The sequence below is a fragment of the Scyliorhinus torazame genome, chromosome 13, assembly GCF_047496885.1.
Source record: "Scyliorhinus torazame isolate Kashiwa2021f chromosome 13, sScyTor2.1, whole genome shotgun sequence".
In the NCBI taxonomy this organism is placed as follows: Eukaryota; Metazoa; Chordata; class Chondrichthyes; order Carcharhiniformes; family Scyliorhinidae; genus Scyliorhinus; species Scyliorhinus torazame.
The window spans coordinates 28,517,929-28,532,383 of NC_092719.1; the positions used below are offsets into that span (position 1 = coordinate 28,517,929).

The 14,455-nt window shown below is 46.5% G+C and overlaps 1 protein-coding gene across 2 annotated transcripts in view; it reads right to left on the bottom strand.

The window, feature by feature from the left end:
- Positions 1-502: 502 nt before the first annotated feature.
- Positions 503-14,455, bottom strand: part of rabl2 (RAB, member of RAS oncogene family-like 2) — a 46,734-nt gene continuing 32,781 nt past the window's right edge. The window contains exon 8 of one of the 2 annotated variants that reach the window (XM_072471217.1): positions 503-1,085. In XM_072471217.1, the coding sequence (XP_072327318.1) occupies positions 1,056-1,085 (30 nt within the window). In that variant the 3' untranslated portion in view covers positions 503-1,055. Of the gene's footprint in view, positions 1,086-12,206; positions 13,386-14,455 lie in introns of those variants that run through there. The other variant, XM_072471216.1, reaches the window with a different exon arrangement.

A 14,455-nucleotide genomic window follows, 5' to 3' on the forward strand; every position in this document is an offset into this window, starting at 1 on the left:
TCTATCATGTTGAATTCCACTGAAACCCTATCCCTGTATTCCACTTAAATAATGGCAGTACCAAAAAAGGAATCATGTCCATAGATGGCCAGAGACTAAAGCATGATCCAAGCACAACATATTTGGGAGTGGCTCTAGGCAGGACATTGTCCTTCTGGCAAGATCTGAAGAAAATAGCATCAAAGGTCAAAACCAGATGTGACCTACTAACTGTTGGGATGGTTTTGGTTACAGGATGTGTTTGTTAAAGGAGTCTTTGTAGTATTCTGAATGTTAACAGTAAGACAGTATTAACTACCTGTAACTATATACTATTGTACAATAAAGGGTGCAGTGCCTCAATCCCAGTTGATGTTATAACTGGACAGGAAGATTCCAGAATGGAACCCTGCCGCAAAAGACCAAAACTTTAACTTTTTTTATGCAACCCATAGAGGAACAGAATCACAGGAAAGCTAATTAGTTTTCACAAGAATTTTTTTAATTTAACATGAAATAATTGGATTATGCTACTGTACTCCTTTACTCCCCCTTAGTTTAACAAGTACACACAGATTTTAAGATTATCACGGTTTATAAAGTACATCTTAAACTACGATGATCTCATTAACACACAGTCCCTTTTACATGGCATTCAAATGTTTCATTTTTGTTTGGAGTGCAATGCCGATCAAATTGCATTACAGCATCCTCAAAGTTCTTGCTAACTACCTCGTTACCAAAATACTAATGTATTAAATATTTCTATCGCTTGTGGACTTGCTACAGTGAGCAGCAATGCTAAACGTCTCTCATCAGGCTGTGCCTGCAGACCAAGAACTGCAACATAGAGAGTGAATTGCTGTTTGAATACACGCCAATTCTCATCTACATTACCAGTGACCTGAAGCTGTGAGGTGCCTTCAAACCATTCATCCTGGACTTCGAAGTCTCTCTTTGCATTGAGTACAAGTTGCCAGTAGTTCACCAGGTTAGTGGAAGATTTTTTCTTTTTTCCTTTGAAGTTATCTTTAGATGTTCAGCTCTTGAAAGAATTTTGTTTTCTTAGCAGATCTTCAGTTCTGGTACCATGTTATGTTCTTGTGCTAGGTGGCGTGAATGATGCACAGAAGAACATCTCGTTTAATGTGTTTTATTATAAAATAACTGCGAGGTAAAGATAACTATAATAAATATATTACAAACAACTAATACTGAGAAATTACCCTAGAGCTACTGCAAGTGTGACTATCCACTAACGCGAGTAACTTCCAACTCCTCGAGGTACAGAGTCACCTGGTTGATTTACACTGCCACTTGCTGGTCAGAGGCCATTTACATCATTATATACATGATAGCTTATGCATATCATTACACCCTCCTCTCCTTTTAAGTCACTCCTTATATCCTACCTCTTTGACTAAACTTTTGTTGATCTTTCCTAACTTCCCTTTATGGACTTCAGTGTAAAACTTTGTCTGATTATGTGCCTGTGTCGGACTTTAGGATGTTTTACTACATTCATTTAAAAAAATAAATTTAGAGTACCCAATTCGTTTTTTCGAATTAAGGGGCAATTTAGTGTGGCCAATCCACATATCCTACACATCTTTTGGGTTGTGGGGGTAAGACCCACGCACATTCGGGGAGAATGTGCAAACTCCACTTGGGGCCAAAATCGAACCTGGGTCTTCGGTGCCATGAGGCAGCAGTGCGCCACCGTGCTGCCCATGTTTTACTACATTAATGACTTCATATAAATGCAAATTGTTGCTCTTGTTCAATGGGCATGTTTTCATGCTTCACTTTCACGTTGCTTTATAACTGCAAATAAAACTGGAGAGCAAAAATACAATGATTAATAGTCATTGTCATAACCAAGGTCTTGTTAATCCTTCAGTGAATGACTGAGAGGATTACTGACACATTGCACCACAGGGAAATTCTCCAATTAAATAGGACAAAATGACTGTGAAAGGTACAGAAATGGAAAGCATTTAACAGGACTATAGTCTTCACTGGATCCAAAGATAACGAATACTTAATCCTCTCTCCTGGATAAACACTGCCTTAGGGAGCTTCTTAACTAAATGTCACGCTGGACTTCAGTGCAAGCGTTCAAATACCTATATTTAGGTCACAAGGCCAGTCACTCAGGCTCACTCCCTCAGTTCCCATCACTCAGACTCACTCTCAAATACTGCCTCAATCCCGAGCTGTCACTCATTCCCTTACTCCCATTACTGAGACTCACTTCCTCAGACAGCATCATTCAGACACTCCCTCAGTTCCTCACTCCCAATCACTCAGATTCACTCCCTCAGCCCCGACTCCCAAACGCACTCCCTCATCCCCGTCACTCACACTCAGCCCCTCAGCTCCCATAATCAGAATCACGCCCCCATTCCTGTCACCTGGATTTACCTAGACCTACATTCGCTCTCTACCCAGGACCAGCACAAATACAAAGTTTTCCTCTGTTAACGCAAATCCTTCCAAGGCCTTGTCCACTCCCTGTCACTAAACCTCTTCCATTCCTCTCAGATCGCGAGGGGGGAGAGGGGGGCGGGGAGTTCATTCAGGGAGCGGAGAACTTGTACATCAAGAGTGGGAGAGAAGAGAGAGTGACAGAGATACGGAAAGACAGAGTGGAAGAGAGAGTGTGTCAGAGTGAGAAGAGAAAGAGTGTGACAGAGTGGAAAGAGAGAGAGTGTGACAGAGATGTAGAAAGACAGAGTGGGGAGAGAGAGTGTGACAGATGCAGAAAGACAGAGTGTGAAGAGAGAGAGTGTGGCAGAGTGAGAAGAGAAAGAGTGACAGAGTGGGAAGAGAGAGAGTGTGACGGAGTGAGAAGAGAAAGAGTGTGACAGAATGGGAAGAGAGAGAATGTGACAGAGATACAGAAAGAGAGTGGGGGGGGGGAAGAGTGTGACAGAGATACAGAAAAACAGAGTGGGGCGAGAGAAAGAGATACAGAAGGTCAGAGAGAGAGAGAGAGATGGGGCGTAGAGGTTGATTTGTGCAGCTGCTCAAGATGCAGATATCTTTAATGAGTTAACTAACCTACAATATACGATTCCCAAATGCCTTCCGATATAGACATCACACCCCAAGCCCTGCATTGCCCTGCACAGTGCAACCAGCGAGAATCCTCTTCAGGCACTGAGTGGGTAGTGAGCCTAGGCTCTTAATCACTATTCACGTCTGACAGATGTTGTACTCAGTCCACAGAGGGACCTTACCAACTCTCAGCTCAGACACTGTGTGTAATTAGGTCGAATCTGTCTTACTGCTTATTAACAAGTGCCTGTGGGGAGCGTGGGAGCTCAGCATGATTATAACAGAGGTACAGCAGCTTACCCGAGTCAGCAACTCTGTTGCTGTGGACATGAATCCAGTGATGTTAATGTTACTTGGAAACCCCGATCCACATGCACACCTCCACACATGCAGGGACCCTCCAACACTCACACGGCTCACATTGACACCCTACACATATATGACACCCACCCACCCCCAAATCCACATCCAAATACCCTAAAGCTGCACACATACAATCACCGCACCCCCATACACCTGCATGCACAACGCTCCCACCCCTGCAAGCACAATCATTCTCCCCTTTACGCACCCACAGCCTGCTTATTTTTAGTTGGAGCACTCCCTCTTTCGAATGTTTGTGTCTCATTTCACTTGAGAGAGACACAAAAACCTATTTTCCCAGAGCTGGTCAGATGCACAATCAGTCAATGGAAACCCATCAGTTGGGCCTGTACCTCGAAGTGTTCATTCAGATACTGCAGTGAATTGTCGTGAACTTATTGATGGACCAAAGTTCTCGACTGCACGCTTTGGGGTTTTTGTCCTCCAAATCTGATTTCTTTTCCTAATTTATTTTATTTGAATGGTTAGATTAATATATACATTGGGCGGGATTCTCCGTCAGCTGATGCCAAAATCAGGAAAGGCGATTGGACGGAGAATCGGTTCTGACGCCAAACTCGTGGCAGGCGCCATTTGATGCCAAATCGCAATACTGCAGCACCTCAACACAGGCGTCAATGTGGTCTGGAACCCGTACAGCAGACACCGTTTACATACCATTAGCGGGCCCGGCCCGGTATTCTCCGGGGTCTCCGCCATTCTCCACCTCCAATGGGCCGAGTTGTGCTTTTAAAAATGGTGAAACCGGCGTAGCGGCTGCTGCAGGAGAGAGAGGGGGTACGGAAAGTGTCCAACATCGCCATAGTTTGCTTGCAGCTGGCCAGGAGGCTTCTGCCAGGACCGGGGGGGAGAAGCGGGGGTGGCCAGGAGGTGGGCTGCGGGGTTGGGATGGCCAGGCATGGCACACCATTGCCGCAGCTGGCAAGACAGCCATGCAGCTGCGCACACCGCTGATAGCCCAGCCCACTTTGAACTTAGTGCCATGGGTCGTATACTTGCCCCCCCCCCCCCCCCCCCCCCCGCCCCCAGTGTGCCCTCTGGCCCCACCCAACCCATCAGTTGTATAGGTGCGCTCCAGCACACCAGTGCCATTTTTCTGGCTGCGATAAGTGTGTGTGGGGAGTGTAATGTGCATGTACGGTTGCAGCTTGTCGGCCTCCCGAGTGTCAATCACGGACCCGGCGAATCCCACACCGTTTTTCCTTGGAATCGATTGTGTTCCACCCGGACTGGTGTTAACCCTTTTAATAGTAGTGGAGTCCAGGTGTGGCGCCAGTTTTTCTGTCATGAAAGTCCATGAATTCTGCGTTGGTGTCACCACTTAGTCTCAGAAATAGAAACCCGCCCATTGTATTTTATATCCATGCAGTCATATTATTAAAGCCTGAGTTAATGTCTATAATATCTGTTGCAGTAATATTTTTTTTAAATCCTGATTTCAGAGGCAAGCATTGTGTCTGGAAACAGTGCAATTATGATGTTGCAAAAGTGGGATGATCATTAATTTTAACCATTTGCTTGTTTACAAAGCGATGCCCAATGGATTGCTAGAGATTCCCTGGAGAGTAGATCATTTGAGACATTGGGTGCGATTCTCCGCTCCCGCGACTAAGTGTCCACGCCGTCACCTCGACGGCATGAAACGGCCCCGATGTCAACCGATTCAGGGCCCGAAAATGGGCTAAGGTTGGGGCCGCGAGAAAAACGGGAGGCGTGTCGCAAAAGCAGCGTCGTCAGCGCGTGTCGGGCATTGCCGCCGCGTAAAAGGCCCCTTTTGAGTCCTTCCCCGGTGAAAGAACCCCCCCCCCAGCGTTCCCGTGCTGTTCCCGCTGGCAGCGACCAGGTGTGGATAGCGCCGGCGGGAAGCCGTCGTTTTGGGCAGGCCGCTCGGCCCACCCGGGCCGGAGAATAGCGGGTGTAGTGGACAATCGCCATTTTGGGCGTCCTGGGCGATTCTCCGGCCTGCGCCGCGCAGAACTCGACGGGGCTGTTTTCGCCGCTTGGGTGAATCGCGCGAGGGCGTCGGACTGGTGTCGCGGGGAAAAATAACGCGCCGGATTCTCCCAACCGGCGCGGGAGCAGAGAATCGCGCCCATGGTGTTTGCACTTCATCCCCGTGTCTGTGGGGGTTTCCTCCAGGTGCTCCGACTTCCTCCCACTGTCCAAAGAAGTGCAGGTTAGGTGGATTGGCCATGCTAAATTGCCCTTAGTGTCCAAAAGTGGGGTTACTGAGTTATGGGGGTAGGGTGGATGTGTAGGCTTAAGTAGGATGCTCTTTCCAAGGACTGGTGCAGACATGATGGGCCAAATAGCATCCTTCTGTACTGTAAATTCTATGAGACAGCTTTGTACAGGCAGTTTAGGCAGTAGGATTTTTTAGGCTAACGAAGACAGAAGGATCTGCGGGCTGCCCCTAAAATGGTCTCTCTCTCTCGAAGCAGAATTTCCAAGAGCTCTCTACACAAGAGTCCAGCAAGTGTCCCTGTGTTTGAAAATTTCATTTACCAGTGGTTTTTGTCCTGTACGCTTTGCTTAATTGGAGATGGAGAAAGTATAAGTTTGTGGATCAAGTGTTCCCCCATTTCTTTTCAGAATTAACTGTTAAGTGAAAAACTATCTTCTGAATTCTCCTGTGGTCGGGATTCACATTTCCCGCTGGCCAAGCACCCCCGCCAGCAGGTTTCACTGCGGTGTGGGTTGGTTTCAATGGAAAATCTCATTGACAAGAGGCGGGAGAATAGAATCCTGCCACCAGCGAACAGCGCGCCACCAAGAAACAGTCAGCAGGGGGACTGGAGAAGCCCGCCCCTGTGTTAATAATGTTTGTTTTAACATAAAAGACCCCTATTTGTCAGTGGAATCACTCCTGGGGTGAAGTATTCTTTCCTCAACAGTTTTACGAATTGAAAAATTGTTGGGATCCCATCCGGTTTCCCAATACACATTGGGGCCTGGTCTGGTACCGTAACAAAAGTGATAATGTTTCATTTGAACCTTATTGAGAAATCTCTATTTGATCATTTCTTTCAGTGTTAGTCTGGTCTGGGGAGCTGAGAGCCCAATAGAACCCAGGAAAAGTCCTGTGCGGGATTCTCTCAGCCCGGGCCGGGCCGGAGAATCGGCACGACCGGCGCAAATCGCGCCATGCCGCCCCGACGGCGGGACGCGATTCTCCGCAGAGCAGAGAATCGGTGCCATTGGCGCCGGCATGGCCGGCACAGCTCGGTCAGGATGGGCCGAGTGGCCGTAACAAAAAACCCGAGTCCCGCCGGTGCCGTTCTAACCTCTTAGCCAGCGGGACCTCGGCGTGGAAGAGTTAGGGGGCGGCCTGTAGCGGGTGGGGGGGGGGGGCCTCCATTGTGGCCTGGCCCACGATCGGCGGGCCGGCCTCTCAGGCTGGGGGCCTCCTTTCTTCCGCTCCGGCCCCTTTAACCCTGCGCTATGCTGCGTCGGGGCCGGCACGGGTAAGGGAGCCACTGCGCATGCGCGGACCCCGCGGCACCCAGTTGACGCCAAGATCAGCAGCTGGAGCGGCGAGGGTCGCTCCCGTGCTGTGCTGGCCCCCTGTAGGGGCCAAAATTGCTGAACCTGAGGCCATGTTGACGCCGTCGAGAAACGCGACGGCGTTTACGACGGCGTCAACACTTAACCTCAGGATCAGAGAATCCCGCCCCCTATCTCTACCACTGGGCGAGAAGATGGAAAGGCAAAATCCCTCGGCTAATAAAGCCAGGAGAGTAAGACGAGGGGGAATAACTTTAAACTGGTGAATTTGAAACAATTATCAGGAAGACTGACTTTATTCAAATTTTGAAACAAATCTGTCAGATGAGGCAGGAGAGAAGGAATTGCGAATGTTCAGGTGTAGCTGGGCTACGCTGGGTGTTCGGTGGAGAGGGACAGAAGTCGAAGGAGGAAACAGCCTTTTCCCAATAATCTTTCACAGCTGAGATCAGGATCGCTAGCCTGACACTGATATTTTTGAACATAGAAAATGACTGCAATGATTAGCGCACAGCATGTGCACACTGGGGCATTCACTGGAGGTAAACACAATAAACTGCGCTCCACCAGTTGAAATGCTCACCGTGGCACCCACTCGCTGCTAAAGGTGACTTGCGGAATGTCTTACTGCTGCTCTTGGCCCAGGCAAATTGGTGCATGTTTAGCCAGTAACCCTTCGCTTTAATCAGTAAGTAAGTTAATTCCCAGTTAGGCATGCAGGTCAGCAAGGCCTAAAGTTCCTTTTACAGCCTGTGGCTTGTTGGCTGATTTCAGCTACTTGTGGCTCTGTATATGCCCCTAAGGAAGGCGTAAAATCAACCAGGGTTCCGGTTTCAAGTATCCAACGACTGCCCAATATCCACAGCTCAAAGGGGGCCTACAGCTCAAAGGGGGCCTCCAGCTCAGGACAGGTCTGGACTGGACCCGTGATATCCCAAACAGTGGAAGAGCTATCTGACATTCAACGTCCAGCCTCACACGCGAAGAATGACCAATTCGTTGAAGTATTGGAGGACAATAGATCCAGGTAGGACAGACAAATCAAACCCCAGCTACAGTACTCCTCGGAGTTCAACAAAACTAAACCCCAACCAAACGTCACTACTCCCCAGACCACAGTCAAACTAAATCTCAACTACATTCAAGTTAATTAATGGGGGTAAAAGCCAATAAATTCCCTGGACACGACAGCCTAATCGGTTTTGATTTTCAAAAAATCCCTACAGAATCTGGATTTGTTACTTCGGTTCCAGTGGATTGCAATGTAAGAGAAAAAGAAAACGGGAAACTACAGACCTGTTAGAGTGACATCAGGAACAGAGAAAATGCGAGAATCCATTATTAAGGATGTGATAACAAGGTATTCGGAAAATGAGTTTTATGAAAAGGAAATTATGTTTGACAAATTTCAATTCTTTGAGGGAGTAACTAGAAGGGTAGATAAAGGGGTACAAGTGGATCTAATATATTTGGATTTTGAAAAGGCTGTTTTCAAATTTCAATAAAGTGGCAAACAAAAGGCTGTTAAAAATATTAGGACTCACAATATATTAGAAAGACAGACTTGCATTTATGCCACACCTTTCATGGCCTCAAGACATCCTAAAGCTTCAAAGCCAACAAGTACTTTTTGGAATGTAGTCACTTCTATACTGTAGGAAATGCAGGGATGGAGGACTGACAGGAACCAGAGGGTGGGAATGAAGAGGTCATTTTTGGGATGGCAGAATGTAATTAGTGGTGTGCCTCAAGGATCAGTGCTTGGGGCTCATTTCCTTCCTATGACTCAGATGATGGAACTGAGTGCAACATATCCAGGTTTGCTGGTAATATAAAGCTGGGTGGGAAAGTGTGCTGTGAGGAGGGTACAAGGAAACTGAAAAGGGACATCGATTAGTTTAGTGATTTGGGAAGTTGACAAATTGAGTACAAAGTGGGGATCCAACTTTCGGAGAAAGAATAGAGAAATAAAAAACTTCTTAAAAGGTGAAAGGTTAGTAACTGTTGGTACTCAGAGAGATTTGTATGTGAAGCAGTTAACAGGCAGGCACAAGCAACGTTGGCCTTTCTGGCAAAGGGGATGGAATCGAAAGCAAGGAGCCTTGATGCAATTATATAAGACTTTGTCAGACCAAATCTGAAGTACTGTATACATTATCGGTCTCCTTACTGAAGGAAGGGACGACTTGCCCTAGAAGCGGTAAAACAAAAGGTAGATTAGATTGATTTCTGGGATGTACACACTGCCCTGTTGTGAGATTGAGTAGAATGGATGGATTTGGAAGAAAGAGTGGATCTCATTGAAACACATGAAATTCTAAGCGTTGATCCTGGAAATCCCTCTCAGAAGCTGTTTCCTGTGGTTAATAATAATCTTTATTATTGTTACAAATAGGCTTACATTAAAACTGCAATGAAGTAAGTGTGAAAGTCCCCACGCTTCGGCGCCTGTTCGTGTAAACTGTGGGAGAATTCAGAACATCCAAATTACGCAACAGCACGTTTTTCGAGGCTTGTGGGAGGAAACCGGAGCACCCGAAGGAAACCCACGCAGACACGGGGAGAATGTGCAGACTCTGTAAAGACAGTGACCCAAGCCGGGAATCGAACCTGGGACCCTGGAGCTGTGAAGCAACAGTGCTAACCACTGTTAGCAACATATCCAGGTTTGCTGGTAATATAAAGCTGGGTGGGAAAGTGCGCTGTGAGGCCAGCACATTAGATCTCAGGCCATGACCCAGCATTTGAACTTGTTTCAATGTTTATGTGTAAATTACTTTTTGACTTCTGAATATTGTTAAAAAATGACTTCAGGCTGTTAGATCTCAGGATCATGGTTTCCGGATAAGGGGTTGGCTATTTAGATCAGAGATTGAGAGATTTTGTTTTCATTCAGAAGGATGTGAATCTCTGACATTCTCCACCCGAGGACTGTGAATAATCAGGTGATGAACATATTCAGGACGGAGATCTACAGATTTTTGGACACAAAGGGAATCAAGAGATGTGGGAGTGGTGCAGTGAGGTGGAGTGAAATAGAATTGGGGAACAGGCTTAAATGGTCCATTCCTACTCATATTGCTAACATCCCCATCTAAACCTCGACATCCCAACTACAAAACACTTCTTGAAAAGGAACTTGATATTGAATCCAGCTGAAAGGTTCAAGCTCAATATGGTCAGGTATACGTACAAATGGTTAAGTAACTGCGGTAATGCAAAGACAGGCCCAGCCCCCTGAAGGATCGTGAGTGGTGTACTGGTCTTGAATTTACCTAAATGAAAGGCTGGAGCTGAGGTTGGGCAGCACGGTAGCACAAGTGGTTAGCACTGTGGCTTTACAGTGCCAGGGTCTCAGGTTCGATTCCCCGCTGGGTCACTGTCTGTGCGGAGTCTGCACGGTCTCCCCGTGTCTGCATGGGTTTCCTCCCACAGTCCAAAGACATGCAGGTTAGGTGGATTGGCCATGATAAATTGCCCTTAGTGACCAATAAGGTTAGGAGGGGTTATTGGGTCACGGGGATAGGGTGGAAGTGAGGGCTTAAGTGGGTCAGTGCAGACTCGATGGGCTGAATGGCCTCCTTCTGCACTGTATGTTCTAAGTTCAGGCTAATTCACGGATTTCCTGAGCAGAGACTTTCAGTATTGAATGCTTGCTCAATATTCCAGCTACATGTTTTTGAACAATCAGGGATTTAAATTCTCTGGAAAATTGCCCAACACAAAGTATTACTGACTCAGCAGAATTGCCACTCACATAATGCATCAAAAGCCTGAAGTCATTTTTTAACAATATTCAGAAGTCAAAAAGTAATTTACACATAAACATTGAAACAAGTTCAAATGCTGGGTCATGGCCGGAGATCTGTGCCAGTATCAAATATTTTGTTTAAGGAAAAATTGTGAAAAAAAACACCAAAAAGCTCCATCATTTGAGGGTGGTATGCGGCGCAGTGGTTAGCACTGAGACTGCGGCGCTGAGGACCCCGGGTTTGAATCCCGGCCCTGGGTCACTGTCCGTGTGTTTGCACATTCTCTCAGTGTCTGCATGGCTTTCACCGCCACAACCCAAAGATGTGCAGGTTAGGTGGACTGGCCACGATAAATTGCCCTTTAATTGGAAAAAAAATAATTGGATACTCTAAATTTTTTTTTTTTTTTTAAAAGCTCCATCAGCATTTATATGGTCAAGTTCACTTTTGTGAATACACAGGCCACTGGTATAATTGTACCGAGTCCACCTTAAAATGCAGGTCACTCAAACACAGGACCCGCCTGGTCACTCAGGCGCAACCTGCCTATGTGCAAATGCATTTTAAGCCAGCAACGAAAACACAGACTTTTTTTGATGATTTCTAATTTATCAGACTTTTGATTTGATAACTCATCAAGCGATTGAATATTGTTGCCTGGGTAGGGAAACATTTGCACTCAACCACGAGAGAGAAATGGTGCATTTTTCACTTTCTCTGATCCTATCTTGGATAGAGAGTAAAGCTCCCTCTAGAATGTCCCATCAAACACTCCCAGGGCAGGTTTAACATTGATTAGATACAGTGTGAAGCTCCCTTTCCACAGCTCAACAATCCGCATGATACTATTGTGACATTTCCTGGATAACAGACTCCTGCTCACTGACAGATCAAGGTCACTCCCATGCTGTGGATCCATCTCCAGTAGTAACTGGATTGAGACTGTCCTAAACACATCTCTTATAGAACCCAAAAGGAGAGGGACCCCTACTGTCTGGGCTTGGGGTTCAGAAATGATCTATTGAAACCATTGGCCAGGTTTATTGGAGAAAGCATCAGTCCCCTTCTCCTCTTTAAATTTCAATACAATCACCAAACTAACTAAAGAAGCATTTGGGTTGAAATCAAGTGGGCCTGGAACCTTTGGTCAAAAACCTGCCTGCTTGTCACAGGGTGCTAAATTGTTTGATATTGCTTCCCTGCCCAAAGTAGGTGCTGGTTCTTTGTGGTACGTTGTGCAGGTCCCAGATTCTCTCACCAGTCTCAACCAAGTGACCCTTGTTAATACGTGTTCCTCAGCAATAGGCTATGCAAGTGTAGAAAATATCACAGGCAAGACAGTTCAACCTGGGTCCAGACACCCCACTGATTAATCTCAGTGTCCGAGGGGAACAGATCATTTGTGGCAAGTCTCACTGTGCCCTGGCTGAGATTTGAGTAGGGAATTGGAGCTGGGCCGAGGTGCTCAGTGTCATGCTGAACCACTGCTTTGTAAATGTTTTCATTGCAGACAATAAACCCCAGAGAGCAATCGGATATTTTTTAATTAATGCCACACTGAGCTGATTCACAGCAAGGAGAGATGAGCAATACAAACTACATCAAATATAAACATACAGATAGCAACAAAGCAGAACTTGCTCTTTCAACCTTCCCCACCCTTCTGAAGATGCAGACTCTCGCAGGGGTATGGATTCTGTGGGCATTCCCTTCTCCACGGTACTTTGTTCAAAGGGACCAAAGACGGTTTGTGGGCAAACTGCTCCATGTCCAGCCTAAGGTAATGATACATTCACCATATATCTGCACGCGCACACACAAAGATTCGGAGCAGAACCTCCTGCTTTTCTTCCCCTTCATAATTCAATGGTACTGAGAATAGTCACCTGACACTTGCTTTGGCAAAGATCAGCTAAACCAGTGGCTGGGATTGCCAGCACAACAAGTGGTGCATTTTCCCATCCACTGACCCAAAGAACTCAAAATTGCTGATCTTCTTTTTCACCTTAACCTGTGTTTCTAACTTGCAGCAGACAGGGTAGGTGGTGGTGGTTGGGGGCGGGTTCCCATCCAGGGAACACACGACTCAGAGACTTCATCGGCTTTGACACTCTGCACAGCAACTTCACCAAGTAAAACAAAGCCCGCAGAGAGGGTCAAACAGAGAGGATCACACAACACGCAGCAATTTATAATTGATTCTTCCAGTCCAAGGTCACTAGAATAACACACAGGCCTGGGAGTGGGGAACAGTTCAGCACACGACTACTTGCTAACACGAGAAAAGATGTAGACATGTCGTTGTACATAAATATCAGAGTTACAAGACATTGCGTCCTACTCATTTATCTCCCACCTCGCCCAAAATACTGAGCGACTGTCCTTTCTCTTCAATAGGTGAAATCCCGAGCCAGAGAGTGAGGAGGGTATGGGAGAATAAAACCCCACCCAAGCCTGCAATACAATTTGCCATCACTGCTGTGCTTCACACAAGTTCCTTGTTCAGTCTCTACAGATGGGTGTTAAAGGTTGCGAGGTCAGAGCGGAGTCTCTTCCTGCAATGTACAATAGAACGCATCTGAGCCTTCACTCCAATATCAAGGCTCCTCCTCTCTGGAAACAGTGTCACGGTGATTGGGATTTCTCTTCTTTTGACTGGTCATCATTCTTGGCAGCAGTATTCTCCTTTGCTTCCAGATCAAAGTTCTGGTGAGGGAGGAATAAGAAAGAGTGAGGCTGGTGTGCACAGGTTAGGCCCATGTACATGTTATCAAACATCCGAGAGCCTTGCCCACTCTCCATAGCTATGTATCAGTCCCAAATTCATCTCCCTGCCTTGCTCCCTCCATTCCCTGTATCAATAAAAACTCATCTCACTGACTCACCATCTCCCCGTAGCCTTACATCATCCCCAAACTAATCCATTGCCCTATTCTCTCCCTAATGTGACAAATCTCAAATTAATTCCACTGCCCTACGCTCTCCCCATTTTGACACAGTGCCACTGAAGGAATGCTGATATATTTCCAAGTTAAAAGGGTGTGATTGTTGGAGTTCCCACACGTCTGCGGCCCTTGCCCTTCTAGGAGGTGGAGCTCGCGGATTTGCGAGGTGCTGTCAAAGAAACCCTGATGAATTACTGCAGTGCAACCTGTAGCAAGTATACATTGCAGCCTCAGGGCAGTGGTAGTGGAGAGGGTGAAGGTTTAAAATACTGGTAAATTGCTTTGTCCTGGACATCCTGAATTCTCCTCCAGGATACATACAATTCCATTCTGTGAAATAAGCTGCTGATCACCCAACTTCCAATCCTGGCCACCATACCAGACAGCATTGTAAATGTTCTCAATTTTCAAGGGCTTTTCCCTAGCCTTTCAAAACCACCATAGGTCCACACCTCAAAACACCCTTTTGTTGTGCTGGACAATATTGCCTCCTCTTCAACACTTATGCTCTTGATTAAACAGTGGCCCAGCACAGTTACGGTGAGTGACCCTCACCCTGAATAAACAGTGACTCTGTACAGTTACAGTGAGTGACCCTCACTCTGAATAGACAGTGACTCTGTACAGTTACACAGTGAGTGACCCTCACTCTGAATAAATTGTGACTCTGTACAGTTACAGTGAGTGACCCTCACTCTGAATAAACAGTGACTCTGTACAGTTACAGTGAGTGACCCTCACTCTGAATAAACAGTGACTCTGTACAGTGACAGTGAGTGACCCTCACACTGAATAAACAGTGACTCTGTACAGTTACACAGTGAGTGACCC